Source organism: Lithobates pipiens, unplaced genomic scaffold (assembly GCF_037356315.1).
Source record: "Lithobates pipiens isolate NorthernLeopardFrog02 unplaced genomic scaffold, aLitPip1_a1.2 Scaffold_35, whole genome shotgun sequence".
Taxonomy (NCBI): Eukaryota; Metazoa; Chordata; class Amphibia; order Anura; family Ranidae; genus Lithobates; species Lithobates pipiens.
In genome coordinates, this window is record NW_027507811.1 from 21,259,235 (window position 1) to 21,283,310 (window position 24,076).

At 46.1% G+C, this 24,076-nt stretch overlaps 2 protein-coding genes across 2 annotated transcripts in view; both read right to left on the bottom strand.

Annotated features, from left to right (window-relative positions):
* Positions 1-24,076, bottom strand: part of LOC143955202 (uncharacterized) — an 86,094-nt gene that overhangs the window by 28,403 nt on the left and 33,615 nt on the right.
* LOC143956395 (uncharacterized) lies at positions 1,039-17,990 on the bottom strand. The gene is given in 11 exon segments (XM_077466611.1): positions 1,039-1,618; positions 1,621-2,705; positions 13,166-14,494; positions 15,168-15,309; positions 15,822-15,919; positions 16,036-16,159; positions 16,246-16,434; positions 16,553-16,741; positions 16,821-16,952; positions 17,298-17,409; positions 17,923-17,990. Coding segments are annotated over 10 exon segments (3,522 nt in total). The 5' UTR covers positions 17,376-17,409; positions 17,923-17,990; the 3' UTR covers positions 1,039-1,462.

Consider the following 24,076-nt stretch of genomic DNA (forward strand, 5'->3'; position numbering starts at 1 on the left):
ATCTCCTCCACCATCCACACTACATTCTCCGACAGATCTCCTCCACCATCCAGACTACATTCTCCGACAGATCTCCTCCACCATCCACACTACATTCTCCGACAGCTCTCCTCCACCATCCACACTACATTCTCCGACAGATCTCCTCTCACTATCCACACTACATTCTCCGACAGATCTCCTCCACCATCCACACTGCATTCTCCGACAGATCTCCTCCACCATCCAGACTCCATTCTCCGACAGCTCTCCTCCACCATCCACATTACATTCTCCGACAGCTCTCCTCCCACCATCCACACTACATTCTCAGACAGACCTCCTCCACCATCCACACTACATTCTCCGACAGATCTCCTCCACCATCCACACTACATTCTCCGACAGCTCTCCTCCACCATCCACACTACATTCTCCGACAGCTCTCCTCCACCATCCAAACTACATTCTCCGACAGATCTCCTCCCACCATCCACACTACATTCTCCGACAGATCTCCTCCACCATCCACACTAAATTCTCCGACAGCTCTCCTCCACCATCCACACTGCATTCTCCGACAGATCTCCTCCACCATCCAGACTCCATTCTCCTACAGCTCTCCTCCACCATCCACACTACATTCTCCGACAGCTCTCCTCCACCATCCAAACTACATTCTCCGACAGATCTCCTCCCACCATCCACACTACATTCTCCGACAGATCTCCTCCACCATCCACATTACATTCTCCGACAGCTCTCCTCCCACCATCCACACTACATTCTCCGACAGCTCTCCTCCACCATCCACACTACATTCTCCAACAGATCTCCTCCACCATCCACACTACATTCTCCGACAGATCTCCTCCCACCATCCACACTACATTCTCCGACAGCTCTCCTCCACCATCCACACTACATTCTCCAACAGATCTCCTCCACCATCCACACTACATTCTCCGACAGCTCTCCTCCACCATCCACACTACATTCTCCAACAGATCTCCTCCACCATCCACACTACATTCTTAAAGAGACATCAGTTTACAAAAATGAAACAAAAAACAATCTTTATTACAAATATAAAATCGCAAATTACCGTACATTGATCCCTATAAACAGACATATATTTTATTCATATCTTACAGAGACATCCCATATGTATTGGCACATTAATGTTTATAGTCATACAGATATTAGAGTCAAGCAAATACCACTTTTTCAGATATTTAAACTCATCACATCTAGAGATTATTATAGATTTCCATAAAGATCCAGAGATTACCACGTACCATTTCAAGGAGAAATCTCCTCCCATTGCCCATCGGAGATAACTTTTAGTCCGTTTAGCCAGAAATAAACGCTTCCAAAAAGCTGTTATACTGTGATCTCTGGCATTCCGGTCCACAATTGTGACATCATAACGTCACATCGCATGGTGACGTCATCCTGCATAGCGGACAATGTCATCTCCAGGTCACCACCACCATGGACAATGCACTGTCCATTCAAGCCCAACCAACTGATGTAGAAGGGCAAAAAACCATCGAACATTTGTAAAAATAAAAATAGGCAGGTGCCTCTGATGTCTAATTAGACTTCTTTTACTTGTAAAACATTTCAAACAATCTGATCACACTGAGGACGCAGTGCCGTGTGCATTCTCTGATGGGTAACAAGTTTACCTTTTATAGTGAAAGATTTCCCGCACTCTGTGCATGAATAAGGATGCTCACCTGTGTGCATTCTCTGGTGTGTAACAAGGGCTCCTTTTTGAGCGAAAGATTTCCCGCACTCCAAACATGAATAAGGACGCTCACCCGAGTGAGTTCTCTGGTGTATAACAAGGCCTCCTTTTCTATTGAAAGATTTCCCGCACTCCGAACATGAATAAGGACACTCACCTGTGTGTATTCTCTGGTGTATAAAAAGGCCGTCTTTTTTAGTGAAAGATTTCCCACATTCTGAACAAGAATAAGGACGCTCACCCGTGTGAATCCTCTGGTGTGCAACAAGATCTCTTCTATGAAGGAAAGATTTTCCGCATTCAATACATGAATAAGGACGCTCACCCGTGTGTCTTCTCTGGTGTATAATAAGGCCTTCTTTGTTAGTGAAAGATTTCTCGCACTCCGAACATGAATAAGGACGCTCACCCGTGTGTATTCTCTGGTGTAAAACATATCTCATTTTATATATGAAAGTTTTCCCGCACTCTGAACATGAATATGGATGTTCACCAGTATGAATTTTCTGGTGTACAACAAGGTTTCCTTTCAGTCTGAAAGATTTTCCGCACTCTGGACATGAATAAGGACGTTCACCTGTGTGAATTCTCTCATGTTCAACAAGGTTTCCTTTTTGTGCAAAAGTTTTCCCACACTCTGAACATGGATATGAACCCTCACCTGTGTGCATTCTCAGGTGCTGCACAAGATTTCCTTTCAGAGTGAAAGATTTCCCGCACTCTGAACATATAAAGGGCTGCTCACCCGTGTGAACTCTCTGATGATTTTCAAAATTTTGTTTGTGAACAAAAGATTTCCCGCACTCTGAACATTGATATGAACCCTCACCCGTGTGAATTCTCATGTGCTGCACAAGGTTTCCTTTCAGAGTGAAAGATTTCCCGCACTCTGAACATATAAATGGACGCTCACCCGTGTGAATTCTCATGTGCTGCACAAGGTTTCCTTTATGAGTGAAAGATTTTCCGCACTCTGAACATGAGAATAGATTGTCACCTCGGTGATCTCCTTCATGGGGTGAGGAAGATTCCTCGGGATTAGAAGGATCTGTTGATGGATCTGCAGTGTGAGATCTTACATGGATATTTCCAATCATAGTATGTGATTGATGAGAAGATTCCCCCTGATCAGAGGGATCCATTGATGTCTCCGGACAGGAAGGTCTGTGATGTATATTTTGTGTATTTGGATTTCCTCCTGGAGGATCCTGTGTGATGACATTATCTTCTGACTTACAATCAGCAGATAATAGAAGACGTCTCTCCGAGGAATTCCTGACATCACATCCATCTGTTGGAAAACAAGGTACAAATGTACCATCAAAAAAAGAAAACAAACACGTTAGGGATACAAGACACTGAAAATTTCATATTGAAGAACATTGCTTTCTGCATTAATGACAGATGGGGGCGTAATGGAGATAATAAAATGTTTTAGCCACATCATTTTCTGGAAACATCACATATAATTTAGGAATGGAGATGGACCTTTCATATGGTGTACAGTATCTCCTCCTCATTTGTTGGGAACATGACATCATAGTGAGGAATGGAGATGGACCTTTCATATGGTGTACAGTATCTCCTCCTCATTTGTTGGGAACATGACATCATAGTGAGGAATGGAGATGGACCTTTCATATGGTGTACAGTATCTCCTCCTCATTTGTTGGGAACATGACGTTATATTGAGGAATGGAGATGGACCTTTCATATGATGTACAGTATCTCCTCCTCATTTGTTGGGAACATGACGTTATATTGAGGAATGGAGATGGACCTTTCATATGGTGTACAGTATCTCCTCCTCATTTGTTGGGAACATTGGTTTATTGTTGAAAATACAAAAGTTTCATTGTTGTAGGAAAGAATTTTTGTGGTGGTAAATTAGTTGCACACCTTATTTTAGTTTAATTTAAAAAGAACACTTTCTGCATTTAGTAATTATTACTTACTTGTGTCTATATGTAGAGAAGATTCCTCCTGTTTACTTTTCTTAATCATCTCCCCCTCCTCCATAGACTTCTGATCTCCACTCACCAACCTCTCTTCTTCTTCTTCTTCCTCTTTAATTTCGGCTTTGATGTTTTTCAGTTTTTCATCCTAAACTCCAAAGATGATAAAATATAACATTTGGAAGAATGATTGCCAATATTAAACGATTATATAGAAGAATGTTATCTAGTTTAGATTAATTTTTGAGTTCTAGTTGCTCTCTCAGTCCCACCTACCTGATGATGGTGAAGGATGTTGAGATCTTCCTGTGTGGAATCCCGGGAATACAAAGGTCTACACTTCTCACCAGACTGCTGATCTCCCCCCACAAACATCTTTTCTTCTTCCTCTTTCTCCTCAACTTTGATGTCTTTCAGTTCTTCACCCTGAACCCCAAAGATGACAGAATACATTTACAAAAGAGGCAAAAGACATAGAAGAATGTCATTCCATACAGTTTGGAATCTCTATCAAGTTTCACTTGCTCAGTCCCACCTACCTGATGATGGCGGGGGATGGTGAGATCTTCCTGTGTGGAATCCTGGGAATACAGAGGACGGGGACATCTCTCTGGTGGGTTCCCATTACTGGACCCATCTGTAGGAAACACACACACTGACTGAATACATTGTTTCTATGTGTTTATCAGATGATGGGAGATCTAGGTGGAGCCTCCGTACTGCTCTCTCCTTTACAATAAAGTCTCCTCTTACCCGGTGATGTGAGGGGCGGCTGATTGTCCATCATGACGTCCTTGTAGAGATCCTTGTGTCCTTCTAAATACTCCCACTCCACCATGGAGAAATAGACAGTGACATCCTGACACCTTATAGGAACCTGACACACACAATGATACAGTCACCATCCAGACACATCCCTTGTCTGTTACTGGATAATGTCCCAGAATTCCCAGAATCCTCCTCACCTCTCCTGTCAGCAGATCAATTATCTTCTTGGTGACTTCTAGAATCTTCTTAGCACTGGTTACCTCTGTTGTCAGGCAGTGAGGTGGAGGCACTGTGATGGGTGATGTCCTGTGAAGACAACTGCTGGGTGATAATGGATCAACAGATGTTTTTTTCACTACCTTATAATCCTCCCCTGGCAAAGTAACCTCCAAGTTTTGAGAGCATGTGGCCTTATATGGTTAAAGCGGAGGTCCACCCTAAAGTGGACCTTCCGCTCATCGGAACCCTCCCCCCCTCCTGCTCCACAATTGGCACCTTTCAGGGGGGAGGGGGTGCAGGTACCTGTACAGTACAGGTATCTGCACCCACTTCCGGGATAGCTCTCTGCGGAAAGGGGCGTAGATTACGCCCCTTTCCGAAAGTCCCCCGCTGCCTGCTGGGAAACACACAGATCCCAGAGGCAGCGGGGACCGTCCTTATTGCGCAGCGCGACTCGCGCATGCGCAGTAGGGAACTGGGAAATTAAGCCGAAAGGCTCCACTTCCTGATTCCCATACCCAAGATGGCGGCGGCAGCACCCGAGAGATGATCGGGAGATCGGCTTCGGGTGCCGACATCGCGGGCGCGCTGGACAGGTAAGTGTCACTATATAAAAAAAAAAAACGCGGAGTCCCGGCGGACTCCCGCTTTAAGAATGAGGGGCTGCACGCTCACTGACTTCACTTTCCTGGCCAGCCAGGCCGCTTGCTCAGATAAGGGTCTGTTTAAACCAGAGGCTCTGGATGGACAGTTGGATAAATGGTTCTATATTTAGAATGTATCTGTGTATGCATTATAATTCTTTATAGATTTTGGTATTCAACTGCTGGAGATAAAAGACGTCACAGTGACTATGGAGGAAGAGGACGGACATGACGGGGGGTTACTGGGTGTAAATATAAAATAATATCTTATTACCTCCTCTACTGCCAGTTCCAGCAATGTCTCCTCTCTACTTCCTCCCAACTCACCTCTCACCCGGAACCTCCTATTTGTACATCTACATCACTTCCTGTCTGTGTTAATATAAGTACTGCAGTCTACATTATGTTTCATCGTTTTGCTCGCTGCCTCGTCATCTATTATGTTATATTCATGATTACACATACAGATTATAACGAAGATAAAATCCAGACTAAAATGAGAATGACCATTTTGATAGCTTCTTAACCACTTAAGGACCAGGCCTCTTTTTCAGACTTGGTGTTTACATGTTTAAAACAGTTTTTTTTTGCTAGAAAATTACTTAGAACCCCTAAACATTTTATATTGTTTTTTTTCTAACACCCTAGAGAATAAAATGGCGGTCACTGAAATACTTTTTTTTCACACCGTATTTGCGCAGCGGTCTTACAAGCGCACTTTTTTTGGAAAAAATTCACTTTTTTGAATAAAAAAATAAGACAACAGTAAAATTAGCCCAATTTTTTTTTTTATATTGTGAAAGATAATGGTACGACAAGTAAATTGATACCCAACATGTCACGCTTCAAAATTGCGCCCGCTCGTGGAATGGCGTCAAACTTTTAGCCTCAAAAATCTCCATGAGCGACATTTAAAAAATTCTACAAAAAAATGGATCACTTTTATTCCTATTACAAGGAATGTAAACATCTCTTGTAATAGAAAAAAGCATGACAGGCCCTCTTAAATATGAGATCTGGGGTCAAAAAGTCCCCAGATCTCATATTTGGGCTAAAATGCAACAAAAAAAAAAAGAAAAAATGACATTAAAAAAAATATACCTTTAAGAGGTATGGGCGGAAGTGACGTTTTGACGTCGCTTCCGCCCTCCTATGGTATAGAGACGAGTGAGGACCATCTTAGCCTCACTTGTCTCTATGTCCAGCTAGGAAGAGGACCCGATCGCCTCCGCCGCTACCGACGGCTCCGGTAAGCGGCGGAAGGTGCGGGAGGGCGGCGGCGGGAGGAGGGGTTTTACCTCTCCCGCCGCCGATAGCGGTGATCTCGCGGCAAATCCCCCGCTGAGACCACCATTATCGTACAGCCGACCGCCGCCTGAAGAGATGGATATCTCAGTTGTGGCAGCAGCTGCTGCCGTTACCGAGATATCCCTCTTCAAAAATAGGACGTACATCGTCGTGCGGCGGTCGGCAAGTGGTTAAAATGTATAAAGTGCAACTTAATGGCGAAAAGGAAACTATGATTTGAAGTACATCATATGAGGCACAATTCACAAAGCTTTAATACAAGTATAGCCAATTTTATTTTAGCCATGTGACTATTATTATCTCATTGCACTGGAAATAACTGTCCCTTCTAAAATAAGTAAATGTATAATAATAATAATACTAATAATGGGCAGCACAGTGGCTAAGTGGTCATCATTTCCACCAAGCAGCACTGGGGTTGTTGGTTCAAATCCCAACCATAACACTACCTGCCTGGAGTTTGCATGTTCTCCCTGTGCCTTTGTAGGTTTCCTCAGAGTATTCCAGATTCCTCCCACACTCCACAAACATGCTAGAAGGTTAATTGGTTCCTGTCTACATTGGCCCTAGTATGTGTATGTATAAATGTGAGTTTGGAACCTTAGATTGTAAGCTCCTTGAGGGCAGGCGCTGATGTGGCTGTACTGTATGTGTTTGAAGTGCTGTGTAAAATGTAGGCACTATGGGGGTTATTTACGAAAGGCAAATCCACTTTGCACTACAAGTGCAAACTACAATGTACTTGGAAGTGTAGTCGCTGTAGATCCGGAGGGGGGCATGCAAGGAAAAGAAAAAATAGCATTTTAGCTTGCACATAATTGTATGATCAAATCAGCAGAGCTTCCCCTCATTTCACACCTTCCCCTCAGATTTACAGCGACTGCACTTTCAGTGCAATTTCAAGTGCAGTTTGCACTTGTAGTGCAAAGTTGATTTGCCCTTCGTAAATAACCCCCTATATGTACCTAGAATAAATAATAACAGTGTGTGACTGTGGGGGGACATTAGAGTGTAAGCTCTTCTGGTACAGAGAATGATGTGACTGGCTCAGTGTTCTCTGTACAGCACTGCGGTGTATGTCAGAGCTATATAAATGTATAATAATAATAGTGTGTGACTGTGGGGTGGTCTGAGGTGAGTCTCTGTGGAGAGTAGAATCTGCCCAGTGACTGTGATGGGTTTCTGTAGATCAGCCAATCACAGTGGAGAGGTCTGAGGTGAGTCTCTGTAGTAAGCAGAATCCACCCGGTGACTGTGATCCCACCCTGCGATTCGTTGGTGTGGAGGCAGTGCAGCCAATGACAGTGGAGGAAGTGTGAAGCGGGAACTCTGAGGTGATGGCTGTGAGGTGTCCGGCTCTCCTCGGCTCTTCTGTGACTGAATCCTCCATTTTTTTTTACATCGGTGACAGAAGTGATGTTGGAATGGGTTCTGTTTTCTGTCACAGGAAATGTGGTAAAGGTAAAATAATATCAGAGTCACATTTTTATATCCCTCTATATGTATATGTAGTGTCTGCTGGAGATAAAAGACATCACAGTGACTATAGAGGAAGAGGACGGACATGACGGGGGGTTACTGGGTGTAAATATAAAATAATATCTTAACTCCTCTACTGCTAGTTCCAGCAATGTCTCCTCTCTACTTCCTCACAACTTTGAACTTCCTGTCTGCATGTGACATCACTTCCTGTCTGCCTGTGACATCACTTCCTGTCTGCCTGTGACATCACTTCTTGTCTTTCATTTAGTAGAGGAGATCACTGACTACAGTGTAAATACCGCACCTCCAATAATGTGTATCTCCAATGCTGCTGAAGTGATGGCTGTGAGGTGTCCGGCTCTCCTCGGCTCTTCTATGACTGAATCCTCCATTTTGTTTTACATTGGTGACAGAAGTGATGGTGGAATGGGTTCTGTTTTCTGTCACAGGAAATGTGGTAAAGGTAAATGTGGTAAAGGTAAAACAATATCGGAGTCACATTTTTATATCCCTCTATATGTATATGTAGTGTCTGCTGGAGATAAAAGACATCAGTGACTATGGAGGAAGAGGACGGACATGACGGAGGGGTTACTGGGTGTAAATATTAAATAATATTTAATACAGATCTCCTCCCACCATCCACACTACATTCTCCGACAGATCTCCTCCACCATCCACACATTTTCCGAAAGCTCTCCTCCCACCATCCACACTACATTCTCCGACAGATCTCCTCCACCATCCACACTACATTCTTCAACAGATCTCCTCCACCATCCACACTACATTCTCCGACAGTTCTCCTCCACCATCCACACTACATCCTCCGACAGCTCTCCTCCCACCATCCACACTACATTTTCCGAAAGCTCTCCTCCCACCATCCACACTACATTCTCCGACAGATCTCCTCCACCATCCACACTACATTCTTCAACAGATCTCCTCCACCATCCACACTACATTCTCCGACAGTTCTCCTCCACCATCCACACTACATTCTCCGACAGCTCTCCTCCACCAGCCGCACTACATTCTCCGACAGCTCTCCTCCACCATCCACACTACATTCTCCGACAGCTCTCCTCCACCATCCACACTGCATTCTCCAACAGATCTCCTCCACCATCCACACTGCATTCTCCGACAGCTCTCCTCCACCATCCACACTGCATTCTCTGACAGATCTCCTCCACCATTCACACTACATTCTCCGACAGCTCTCCTCCACCATCCACACTACATTCTCCGACAGCTCTCCTCCACCATCCACACTGCATTCTCCAACAGCTCTCCTCCACCATCCACACTACATTCTCCGACAGCTCTCCTCCACCATCCAAACTACATTCTCCGACAGATCTCCTCCACCATCCACACTACATTCTCCGACAGCTCTCCTCCACCATCCACACTACATTCTCCAACAGATCTCCTCCACCATCCACACTGCATTCTCCGACAGCTCTCCTCCACATCCACACTGCATTCTCCGACAGATCTCCTCCACCATCCACACTACGATCTCCGACAGCTCTCCTCCCACCATCCACACTACATTCTCCGACAGCTCTTCCCCACCATCCACACTACATTCTCCAACAGCTCTCCTCCACCATCCACACTACATTCTCCGACAGCTCTCCTCCACCATCCACACTGCATTCTCCGACAGATCTCCTCCACCATCCACACTACGATCTCCGACAGCTCTCCTCCCACCATCCACACTACATTCTCCGACAGCTCTTCCCCACCATCCACACTACATTCTCCAACAGCTCTCCTCCACCATCCACACTACATTCTCCGACAGCTCTCCTCCACCATCCACACTACATTCTCCGACAGATCTCCTCCCACCATCCACACTACATTCTCCGACAGCTCTCCCCTCACCATCCACACTACGTTCTCCTCCACCATTCACACTACATTCTCCGACAGCTCTCCTCCCACCATCCACACTATATTCTCCGACAGCTCTCCTCCCACCATCCACACTATATTCTCCGACAGCTCTCCTCCCACCATCCACACTATATTCTCCGACAGCTCTCCTCCCACCATCCACACTACATTCTCCGACAGATCTCCTCCCACCATTCACACTACATTCTCCGACAGATCTCCCCTCACCATCCACACTACGTTCTCCGACAGCTCTCCTCCACCATTCACACTACATTCTCCGACAGCTCTCCTCCCACCATCCACACTATATTCTCCGACAGCTCTCCTCCCACCATCCACACTATATTCTCCGACAGCTCTCCTCCACCATCCACACTATATTCTCCGACAGCTCTCCTCCACCATCCACACTACATTCTCCGACAACTCTCCTCCACCATCCACACTACATTCTCCGACAGATCTCCTCCTTCATCCACACTACATTCTCCGACAGCTCTCCTCCACCATCCACACTACGATCTCCGACAGCTCTCCTCCCACCATCCACACTACGATCTCCGACAGCTCTCCTCCCACCATCCACACTACATTCTCCGACAGCTCTCCCCCACCATCCACACGACATTCTCCGACAGCTCTCCTCCACCATCCACACTACAATCTCCGACAGCTCTCCTCCCACCATCCACACTACGATCTCCGACAGCTCTCCTCCCACCATCCACACTTTATTCTCCGACAGCTCTCCTCCCACCATCCACACTTTATTCTCCGACAGCTCTCCTCCCACCATCCACACTTTATTCTCCGACAGCTCTCCTCCCACCATCCACACTTTATTCTCCGACAGCTCTCCTCCCACCATCCACACTTTATTCTCCGACAGCTCTCCTCCCACCATCCACACTTTATTCTCCGACAGCTCTCCTCCCACCATCCACACTTTATTCTCCGACAGATCTCCTTCACCATTCACACTACATTCTCCGACAGCTCTCCCCCACCATCCACACTGCATTCTCCGACAGCTCTCCCCCATCAGCCACACTGCATTCTCCGACAGCTCTCCCCCACCATCCACACTACATTCTCCGACAGCTCTCCCCCACCATCCACACTGCATTCTCCGACAGCTCTCCCCCATCAGCCACACTGCATTCTCCGACAGCTCTCCTCCACCAGCCACACTGCATTCTCCGACAGCTCTCCTCCACCAGCCACACTGCATTCTCCGACAGCTCTCCTCCACCATCCACACTGCATTCTCCGACAGATCTCCTCCACCATCCACACTGCATTCTCCGACAGCTCTCCTCCACCATCCACACTGCATTCTCCGACAGCTCTCCTCCACCATCCACACTGCATTCTCCGACAGATCTCCTCCACCATTCACACTACATTCTCCGACAGCTCTCCTCCACCATCCACACTACATTCTCCGACAGCTCTCCTCCACCATCCACACTACATTCTCCGACAGATCTCCTCCCACCATCCACACTACATTCTCCGACAGCTCTCCTCCACCATCCACACTACATTCTCCGACAGATCTCCTCCCACCATCCACACTACATTCTCCGACAGCTCTCCTCCCACCATCCACACTACATTCTCCGACAGCTCTCCCCTCACCATCCACACTACGATCTCCGACAGCTCTCCTCCCACCATCCACACTACGATCTCCGACAGATCTCCTCCACCATCCACACTACGATCTCCGACAGATCTCCTCCACCATCCACACTACATTCTCCGACAGCTCTCCTCCCACCATCCACACTACATTCTCCGACAGATCTCCTCCCACCATCCACACTACATTCTCCGACAGCTCTCCTCCACCATTCATACTGCATTCTCCGACAGCTCTCCTCCACCATCCACACTGCATTCTCCGACAGCTCTTCTCCACCATCCACACTACATTCTCCAGCTTGGCAGACCTCCCAACACCTAGCAACAAGTTAGCCCACCTCCCCATAAACCCCAACAGGGCATGAGAGGGAGGGCTTTCCTTGCCGCGTGTACTCAAATGAGACCCCTCTCACAAAGGCAGTGCTCCCCTCAGAACAGCCAAACAGACATCAGGTTACAAAAATGAAACAAAAAAAAAATCTTTATTACAAATATAAAATCGTAAAAGTACCATAGAGTGCGTACAGTGATAATCTCCATACCTATAAGCACACATATATATTTTATTCATATCTTACAGAGAAATCCCATATGTATTGGCACATAAATGTTTATAGACATACAGATTATAAAGTAAAGCAAATACCCCTTTTTCACATATTTAAACTCATCACATCTAGAGATTATTATAGATTTCCATAAAGATCCAGAGATTACCAAATACCATTTCAAGGAGAAATCTTCTTCCATTGCCCATCGGAGATAACTATAGTCTGTTTTTCCAGAAATAAACACTTCCAAAAAGCTGTTATACTGTGATCTCTGGCATTCCAGCCTACGATCGTGAATGTGGCACCATAATGTCACACCGCACGGTGACGTCATCCCGCATAGCAGGTGATGTCACCCTACAGGTTACCACCGACATGGACAATGCACTGTCTATTAAAGCCCAACCAACGAGGTAGAAGGGCAAAAATCTGAAAGGCCGCACTTGTGTCCAGTACCACCCAACATACTGAGCCAGGGGGGCAGACCTCCCAAAATGCAACCACAAGTTAGCCAGCCCACCCATAACATTAGATTTTTTTTGCAGAATGAAACCCATCTAAAAAGGCTTTACAATTAGATGGGTCATTTAGATAAATGGGGATACTACAAAGTGGGGGGCAGAAATTGTAGCAGACACATCTCACCATTGGGAGTTTCCAAAAAGTACAAGAAGCCAAAAGAAGACTCGGCCCACCTGTAAAAACCATCGTACATTTGTAAAAATAAAACCTCTGATGTCCAATTAGACTTCTTTTACTTGTAAAACATTTCAAACCGTCTGATCACACTGAGGACGCAGTGCCGGGTGTTCTCTGATGTGCAACAAGGTTTCCTTTCATGGTGAAAGATTTCCCGCACTCTGTGCATGAATAAGAACGCTCACCTCGTGTGAACTTTCTGGTGTGTAACAAGATCTCCTTTACGAAAGAAAGATTTTCCACATTCATTACATGAAAAAGGACGCTCACCCGTGTGTCTTCTCTGGTGTATATTAAGGCCTTCTTTTTGAGTGAAAGATTTCCCACACTCTGTACATGAATAAGGACGCTCACCTGTGTGACTTCTCTGATGCTTAACAAGCTCTCCTTTCAGAGTGAAAGATTTCCCGCACTCCGAACATGAATAAGGACGCTCACCCGTGTGAATTCTCTGGTGTGTAACAAGATCTCCTTTATGAAAGAAAGATTTTCTGCACTCAATACAGGAAAAAGGACGCTCACCCGTGTGTCTTCTCTGGTGTATAATAAGGCCTTCTTTTTGAGTGAAAGATTTTCCACACTCCGAACATGAATAAGGACACTCACCCGTGTGTATTCTCTGGTGTTTAACATAGCTTAATTTATATTTGAAAATTTTCCCGCACTCTGAACATGAATATGGGTGTGCACCAGTATGAATTTTCTGGTGTTCAACAAGGGTTCCTTTCATTCGGAAAGATTTTCCGCACTCTGAACATGAATAAGAACGCTCACCTGTGTGAATTCTCTCATGTTCAACAAGGTTTCCCTTCAGCGCGAAAGATTTTCCGCACTCTGAACATGAATAAGGACGCTCGCCTGTGTGAATTCTTTGGTGAGTGCGAATTGCTCCTTTCTGAAAAAAAGATTTTCCGCACTCTGAACATGAATAGGGGCGCTCACCTGTGTGAATTCTCAGGTGCTGCACAAGGCTTCCTTTCAGAGTGAACGATTTTCCGCACTCTGAACATGAATACGGACGCTCACCTGTGTGAATTCTTTGGTGAGTCTGAAGGTCTCCTTTCTGAAAGAAAGATTTCCCGCACACTGAACATGCATAGGGACGCTCACCCGTGTGAATTCTCTGGTGCTGCACAAGGTTTCCTTTCCGAGTGAAAGATTTCCCGCACTCTGAACATATATAGGGACGCTCACCCGTGTGAATTCTCTGGTGCTTTGTAAGTGCTCCCTTCTGAGTGAAACATTTCCCACACACTGAACATGAGAATAGATTGTCACCTCGGTGAGCTCCTTCATGGGGTGAGGAAGTTTCCTCTGGATTAGAAGGATCTGTTGATGGATCTGCAGTGTGAGATCTTACATGGATATTTCCAATCATAGTATGTGATTGATGAGAAGATTCCCCCTGATCAGAGGGATCCATTGATGTCTCCGGACAGGAAGGTCTGTGATGTATATTTTGTGTATTTGGATTTCCTCCTGGAGGATCCTGTGTGATGACATTATCTTCTGACTTACAATCAGCAGATAATAGAAGACGTCTCTCCGAGGAATTCCTGACATCACATCCATCTGTTGGAAAACAAGGTTTAAATAAATGTCAAACATAACTTGATAATGAGGAATGGAGATGAACCTTTCATATGGTGTACAGTATCTCCTCCTCATTTGTTGGGAACATGACGTTATATTGAGGAATGGAGATGGACCTTTCATATGGTGTACAGTATCTCCTCCTCATTTGTTGGGAACATGACGTTATATTGAGGAATGGAGATGGACCTTTCATATGGTGTACAGTATCTCCTCCTCATTTGTTGGGAACATGACGTTATATTGAGGAATGGAGATGGACCTTTTACGTTATTTGTTAGGGACAATGTTCCTGTAACAAATTACACTCCGAAATTATACCAAGGAAGGGAGGAAAGCCTGTAAATCAATTTCTTAAAAACAGTAAAAAAAGTAGTAATGTACTCACATCAGGGTGATCCTGAGAACATCGCAAATTGATGACGAAACACGTAGGGTGGGACTTATGGGCGACATCATTTGCACTGATTGGAAAGCACGGTTTCCATCGTGGGTCTGACATTTCTTGTTTTTCTTGTATGGTGGTTATGATGTCTTTTTATATTTGAGTGCTTTACTACTTTTTTAATGTTTTTAAAAAATTGATTTACACTATATGAGGCTCTTCCTCCCTTCCTTTCGGAATGGTTTCTTCCATAGCATCTATACTTACTTGTGTTGATAGGTAGAGACTTTTTTTCCTCTTCACTTTTTATAATCATTCCAACCTTCTCCGTGGTCAGCTGATCACCCCCCACATACGTCTCTACTTCTTCCTCTTTAACCTCAGCTTTTATATTAATCCGTTCTTCACCCTGAACCCCAAAATAATGGAAAACATCTATTAGACCTGAACAGGCAGATATAAAAGACACAAAATGACAGCAGCTCTTTATTCCCTAATAGATCATTACATTTTTTAATACAAGCAGTGTAAGTACCTAAATGTGACTTGGTATCAGTCTCTTGCAGTCCTTGTACAGTAGAACTCAGAATGGGAGAGGGAGAATGAGAACAATAAGCCGATCAGCTCTGCTGCAGTGCTAAGAAGGTACATGCTGACAGAAGGAGAGAGCAGATCAACTCATCAGTCTGCCGTTTCTCCTTTGGAGCGAGGTTGCACCCACACTACAAGAGATAGCGGCTTGTTTAGTCTAGGGGAGAGAAGAAGCTCTTTTACTTACCTTCCTCTGATCCACCAGCAGATCCCACTTTTCAGGTGCACTGTCCCTTGGCACCATTACATCCAATGCAGTGCTATGGACCAAGTATGTCCCCTAGATAGAAACAAGTGCTTAAACCTAGAAGTTACACTGAGTCCACCTACTTGATGATGGTGAGGAATGTTGTGATCTTCCTGTTTGGAATCCCGGGAATACAGAGGACGGGGACATCTCTCTGGTGGGTTCCCATTACTGGATCCATCTGTAGGAAACACACACACTGACTGAATACATTGTTTCTATGTGTTTATCAGATGATGGGGGATCTAGGTGGACCCTCCGTACTGCTCTCTCCTTTACAATAAAGTCTCCTCTTACTCGGTGATGTGAGGGGCGGCTGATCCTCCATCATGACGTCCTTGTAGAGATCCTTGTGTCCTTCTACATACTCCCACTCCTCCATGGAGAAATAGACAGTGACATCCTGACACCTTATAGGAACCTGACACACACAATGATACAGTCACCATCCAGACACATCCCCTGTCTGTTACTGGATAATGTCCCAGAATTCCCGGCACCGCTCACCTCTCCTGTCAGAAGCTCCATCATCTTGTTGGTGACTTCCAGAATCTTCTTCTTGCTGTTGCTCTCAAGATTCAGGAAGGTAGGTGGAGGCACAGGTATGGGGTTTTGTCTTTGTCTCCTGGTAGACAAGCGGGGACTTTTCCTTCTTGTAATATTATCAAGAGATGTTTTCATAACTACAGCACAGTCCTGTGTAATATACAGCAATAAATATAATATTAGAACCCTCCTCACCTCTCTGGACAGGTTTCAGCCTTATTACTAGAGATAAAAGTATTGTTAAGCGATCTCCCAGAATCCTCCTCACCTCTCCAGTCAGGAGGCAGATGATCTCCAGGGTGAGGTTTAATATCGCCTCATCTTTTCTTAATTTTTCATCATTCATGATCTGCTGATTGTCCATCATGACGTCCTTGTAGAGATCCTTGTGTCCTTCTAAATACTCCCACTCCTCCATGGAGAAATAGACAGTGACATCCTGACACCTTATAGGAACCTGACACACACAATGATACAGTCACCATCCAGACACATCCCTTGTCTGTTACTGGATAATGTCCCAGAATCCTCCTCACCTCTCCTGTCAGCAGCTCCATCATCTTCTTGGTGACTTCTAGGATCTTCTCATCGTTTCTCTTGGGTTTCAGGGAATGAGGTGAAGGCACTTTTATGGTTAAATGTTTACCAGACTTCACTGGAGGAACACTCTGCATTGAAAGAGCAACAATAACGTCATGTGACCTCCCAGAATCCTCCTCACCTGTCCGGCCAGCTCTGTGTTTTATTAATAGGGATAAGAATGATGTCATGTGACCTCCCAGAATCCTCCTCACCTCTCCAGTCAGGTCTGTGTTTTATTAATAGAGATAAGAGTGATGTCATGTGACCTCCCACAATCCTCCTCACCTCTCCGGTCAGGTCTGTGTTTTATTAATAGAGATAAGAGTGATGTCATGTGACCTCCCAGAATCCTCCTCACCTCTCCGGTCAGGTCTGTGTTTTATTAATAGAGATAAGAGTGATGTCATGTGACCTCCCACAATCCTCCTCACCTCTCCGGTCAGCAGGTAGATGATCTCCAGGGTGAGGTTTAATATCCTCTCAGTCATGTGACTCGGGTTCTCCTCCATCCTCTTTGATGTGATCTATACAAGACTCTGATCCCTGTAGATAGAGCGGCCTCGCTGGTCATTATAGCTCATAAACAAGCAGAGAATCATTTTAAACCCTCTTCCTAAAAGTGAGGGAGGTTTATAACTGTGTCAGTAAATACCAAATATATTCAACAACTATACCATGAGTGCCTGAAAGACTAAAAAATATAACAGAAACTTGTTACCAAATAATTACCGTTATTTTCCTTTCCTGGCTCGGCGTCATGCCATCACTGCGGGGTCAAGTGGGCAAAGTTTGCCCGCAGTGATGGCATTACCCTAAGTTGGTGTGTTTTAACTTAATTTTCTTAAGTTAGTGAGAAGTTCTATTTTTAGAGCAATTGTATGTCCATATAGATGGATAGATGGCTCCATGTTTAGATTATATATCTGTACTGTATATAATATAATCCATTTATGTGTGTATCAGCATCTGCTGGAGATAAAAGACACAGTGACTATGGAGGAAGAGGACGGACATGACGGGGGTTACTGGGTGTAAATATAAATAATATCTTATTACCTCCTCTGCTGCCAGTTGTAACGTCTTGTCTTTACTTCTTCCCAACTCACCTTTCACCTGGAACTTCCTGTTTATATGAATACATCACTTCCTGTCTGTACCTACATAATTTCCTGTCTATACCTTATATCACTTCCTGTCTGTGCATTTTGAACTGAGATCGCCACCTTGTGTTAAATATAAATACCGCAGGAGCTGCAATGTTCACTCGAGCTGGTGTATTGAAGTGCTGACTCTTGACTCTGTTTTAATGTTTGTAACTTTATTATAAAAATGTAAATAAAAAGAATATATATATATATATATATATATATATATATATATATATATATATACACACTGTATATATTGATGACATGTCTAGTGATGTCACGTGGGTGCTCACAAGAGAGGAAGAGGAGGGGAGTTCAGAGGGAGATATGGACCAGCAGATAGGGAGGAGAAGCAGGCGGAACTTACATTGCACAGGAGGGACAAACCAGACTGCTAATGTATCAGGAGCGAGGCATCAACCAGGTACGGTCACATCTGGCGCTCCCAGGACACCAGCACATGGCTCCGCAGTGTGGGCTTTTTTTAACGTGTCCGCTGCTGACAATAGTGTTGCCATTTGCAGCCTTTGCAGTCAACATATAAGTCGCGGTAAGCCCAACACTCACCTAGGGACGACCGCCTTAAGAAGGCACATGAGCAGCCATCACCGAGCCCAGTGGGAGCAACTGAACCCACAAAGCCACACTCCAGGCTCTCACCATCCAGCCTCATCTTCTACTTCTCCTCTCTCCTCACAATTGTCCTCCACTCCACCTTCCATCATGCCATCCTCACGTTTTTTGGGAAAAAGGCAGGCTTCCGTGGGCCAAATGTTCGAGTGTAAAAAAATGATGACGCCGGATAACCCTCTTGCCCAATGGTTGACGACTGGCTTGTCAGAACTGATAGCCCGCCAACTACTGCCATATAAACTGGTGGACTCGGAGGCCTTTCTAAAATTTGTGGCCATTGGAACACCGCAGTGGAAGGTCCCAGGAAGGAAGTATTTCTCACAGAAGGGCATCCCAGAGCTATATGGCCATGTTCAGCGGCAAGTGTATGTATCTCTGGCACACAGTGTCGGTGCCAAGATACATCTGACCACAGACAAGTGGTCTAACAAACACGGGCAGGGAAGGTATATAAGTTTTACTGCCCAGTGGGTGAACCTTCTGACGGCTGTCAGGCATGTAACCCGTGGCACCCGTGTAGATTTGGTTTTACCGCCACGGATTCCATGCAGGCCTGGCTCTTCTTCTCCTCCTCCTACTCCATCCTCCCTCTCCTCCTCGGTTGACTTCTCCTTTTCCGCTGCTAGAGTCTCTTCCACTGCGCCGCCCAAGATCCCCAGAACCTATTCGACATGCCAGGTGAGACGTTGCCATGCTGTGCTGCGTCTGTTGTGCCTGGAAGCCAAGAGCCACACTGGCCCGGCACTCCTTTCAGCTTTGCGTTCACAGGCAGATCAGTGGCTAACACCGCTCAATTTGACAGTTGGTAAAGTGGTGTGTGACAACGGTGCCAATCTGCTTAGCGCATTGAAACAGGGCAAAATTACACACGTGCCATGCAGGGCACACATTTTAAACTTGGTCGTGCAGCGATTCGTTGTCAAATACCCTGGGGTCCAGGACATCTTGTGGCAGGCAAGGAAAATCTCGGCTCATTTCAGAAGATCTTACACGGCCATGGCTCGCCTTGCTGACATTCAGCGGTGACACAATCTGCCGGTCAGACGTCTTATTTGCGTTTGCCCGATGCGATGGAACTCAACCTTCTATATGCTTGATAGGCTGCTCCAGCAGAAACGTGCAGTTAACGACTAGCTGTACGAACTCTGCGGCAGAACAGGTTCTGGGGAGCTTGGTTTTTTTCACCGCACCAGTGGCTGCTCACATGCGCGATGCATGCAGACTTCTGCGGCCATTTGATGAGATCGCCAAACTGGTCAGTTGCAGCCATGGTGCCATCAGTGACATTATACCTTATGCCTTCTTTATGGAGCATGCATTGCATTGTGTCATTGATCAAGCCATGGAGGAGCAGGAGCAGGAAGATGAGGAAGTCACAATGCTGGATGAATTCCCAGGGAGGGGCTACTCTATCCGAGAAAAGTCAACAACAGGAGTCTGAAGAGGAGTCAGAGGAGGATGGTGCCGGGGAGGATGAGGAGGAGCAAGAAGAGCATTCTTTAAACCTTTCTGGGATCCCTGTTGTCCATGGATGGGGAGAGGAGAACGAGGAGGACGACACTATCCTGGATGATGTGCAGGCCACCACACCGCTTCCAGTTTAGTGCAAATGGGGGCCTTCATGCTCCAGTGTTTTAACAGGGACCCCTGTATAAAAGCATAAAGGTCAAGGACCAGTACTGGGTGGCAACGTACTTAGACCCCCGGTACAAACACAAAATGGCAGAAATATTACCACCATCACAGAGGGCTCTCAGAATGGAGCACTTACAGGCCTTGCTTAGAGAAATGCTGCATTCTGCTTTTGCGTGCACTGGCAGAGGAGGAATTCCCACTCCCAGAGAAAGAGTTGCGGGTACCAATCCAACAGCGCCTGCAAGAAGAGGGCAGTTTGAAGATGTGTTGGTGACTTCTGATATGAGCTCATTCTTTCAGCCGACCCATTGACAGGTGTCATCCGGATCCAGCATCAGGGAACGCCTAGACTGACAGGTGTCTAACTACATCGGGTTAACGGTCGATGTGGACGCTCTGAGAAGCGATGAACCCCTGGACTACTGGGTGGGCAGGCTTGACCTCTGGCCAGAGCTTGCCCAATTTGCAATGGAACCGTTGGCTTGCCCCTGGTCCAGTGTCCTGTCCGAAAGGACGTTCAGCGCAGCAGGGGGGATCGTGACCGATAAGCGCACTCGCTTAGCTCACAACAGTGTTGACTACCTCACATTTATGAAAATGAATGAGGCATGGATCTCGGAGGAATTCAACACATGTGACCAGTAGACCATGTATATGCATAACTCTATAAACAATTTATTTAATCAAGCACACAGATCTTTTTTCTACCTTTGGCTCACTTCCTTGTACAAAAAAAGCACACCGTACTATATGCCCGTACCCTCCTGTTTGAAGAGGTTGAGCGGTGTCATAATTTTGGGTCTCGCAGCGAGTTGCTGGTATCAGTGCTGGTGTCAGTGCTCTCTATCTCGGTGCTGGTGTTGTGTCAGTGCTCTCTATCATGGTGTTGGTGTGGTGTCAGTGCTCTCTATCACGGTGCTGGTGTCAGTGCTCTCTCTATCTCGGTGCTGGTGTCAGTGCTCTCTCTCTATCTCAGTGCTGGTATGGTGTCTGCTCTCTATCTCGGTGCTGGTGTCAGTGCTCTCTATAATGGTGCTGGTGTCAGTGCTCTCTATCTCGGTGCTGGTGTGGTCTCAGTGCTCTCTATCACGGTGTGGTGTTAGTGCTCTCACGGTGCCGGTGTCAGTGCTCTCTATCACGGTGCTGGTGTCAGTGCTCTCTATCACGGTGCTGGTGTCAGTGCTCTCCATCTCGGTGCTGGTGTCAGTGCTCTCTATCACAGTGCTGGTGTGGTCTCAGTGCTCTCTATCACGGTGCTGGTGTCAGTGCTCTCACGGTGCTGGTGTCAGTGCTCTCTATCACAGTGCTGGTGTCAGTGCTCTCTATCACGGTGCTGGTGTTAGTGCTCTCACGGTGCTGGTGTCAGTGCTCTCTATCACGGTGCTGGTGTCAGTTCTCTCTATCATGGTACTGGTGTCAGTGCTCTCTATCTCGGTGCTGGTGTAAGTGCTCTCTATCTCGGTGCTGGTGTCAGTGCTCTCTATCACGTTGCTGGTGTCAGTGCTCTCTATCACAGTGCTGGTGTCAGTGCTCTCATGGTGGTGGTGTCAGTGCTCCAGAACACAGCGTGTCCCATTCACAAAGCGCTGCGTGACTCGCGCATGCGCAGTAGGAAATGGGCAGTGAAGCCGTAAGGCTCCACTGCCTGTTTCCCTTACAAGGAATGGCAGCGCCGGGACCCGAGAGCCGAGGAACGGGTCGGCCTCGGGGGCCGACATCGCGGGCGCCCTGGAGAGGTAAGTGGGCTGATTAAGTCAGCAGCTGCAGTGTTTGCAGCTGCTGATTTTTTATTTTTTTTTTTAAACGGCCCTCCGCTTTAAAGCGGAGCTCCACCGAAAAATGTATTTTCCGCTTTAAGTAATGGTGACCCTCTGACATGCCACCACATCCGGACCGCCGCACGCCGATATACATCCTAACTTTGAAGAGGGACATCTTTGTTATGGCAGCAGCTAGCTGCCATAACCCCGGTATCCTCTTCTTCGGCCGGCGGTCCGGCTTCCGATTCGCCGTGAGAGCACTTTTATCGGCGGCAGGAGAGGGTCCCCCCTCCCGCTGCACTCCAGTGCCCTTACCAGAGCCGATGGTAGCGGTGGAGGCGATCGAGTGAGGGGAAGATGGCCCACCACTCATCTCCATACCATTGCAGGGCGGAAGCGACATCAAAACGTCACTTCTGCCCATAGATCTTAAAGGGCCAATTTTTTAAAAATAAATTTAAAATAGGTCCTGTCATACTTTTTTTCTATTACAGGGGATGTTTACATTCCTTGTAATAGAAATAAAAGTGACACAATTTTATTTTATTTTTTTAAAGAACAGTGTAAAAATAAAAGGTAAAATAAATAATAATAAAAAAACTAAGTGCAGTTAATATCCTATTTTTATTACTACCTGGCTCCACACTGCCATCCTGTGGCCAAAGGTAAAACTAATTGCAGTTAATTTCTTTTATTTTCACTACCTGGCTCCACACTGCCACCCTGTGGTCACTGTAAGTGCTGCAATTCTTTTTATTATTTTTCATTATTTATAAGTAGTACCTTTATTATAAATGACTGACTCCTAAATATTCCTGCATTATTGATTATATATCTCGTATGATCTTCTCCCTCGGGGACACTTTTTTACCTGTCGGTAACAGTATTTCTTCTGTCAGACATCTTCTCTATGTGGTCCTCTAATGTATATTGTAATGAGTGGTAAAACGTTCTTATCCTCTTCATAGTACATCGGATATTCCTCCCGTATCTCCTAGGTTAGTGTGAAGCAGTGATAGTTCACTGGGTAAGAGCTGTGATTGGTCTGCTGGAGAACGGACTTTTAATCCCTGTGGACCCAGGTGCCGGGCAGTGCCTGATCTCTCTGATGGTGGAGAATGTTTGAGGCCCACCGCTTCAGGTACTGTGCAGCTCCTTGGGGTGTGTGTAGATAGATTGATAGGGGATGGGACCATGAAAAGCTAAGTTCCTGCTTTTGGAATGGAGGAAGGGTTGGCTCTTCCATACACGGGGGGCCCTGGACAGGTGGGTACTTAGCTTTGGATTGGCTTTGATGATGAGGCAATAATTAGAAGTAGAGTAGACAAAGGTCCTGTACAAACATAAGGTGGGATATTCAGAGTCCTGCATGAGTCCCGCCATGTATGGTTCTCTTTCCCGGTGCCCATACACCTACCAGTCTTATCCATTACACGCAGGGCTGCTGTTAGAAATCACAGGGCCCCATACAGCTTACCTGACAGGCCCCCTTCCCCCATCCGAAAGTGACTGAGGATAGATTTATCAGTCCCTTTCTCTGTAGCCTTAAACAAGAAGCGCTCTGCGACTCATTCACAAGCTGAACCATAATAAACACAATTTACTATGCTTCACTGATGAATAAAGTTATTGGTAACAATCGCTCACTGTGTTCATTCAGGAAAAGAAGGGGCCGGTAAATGACCGGTATATTTACTGGCCCCTTCCCTCGTTCTCCATCTTGAAACATCCCCCTGTGTGCCCATAGCAGTGCTGGCGGGAGAGGAGATAAGGGAAGCTGCGGGGGGGAAAGCGGCACACGGAGGAACCGGACAGCAGATGGAAGGGGTGCATGTGTTGAAACCAATCCTCCTGCAGTGCAGCCAGAAGGGGAAAGAAGAGGAGAAGCTGGCAACACTGCAGTGGGAGGCAGAAGTGGATCAGTGTCTGCATTAAGACAGTACAGCCAGACCTCCTGCTCAACAGGTGCACAGGACCCCCTTTGAACTGATGGGGCCTGGGCCCAGTACAGGAGGGCTGGCTGTACTGCCTTAT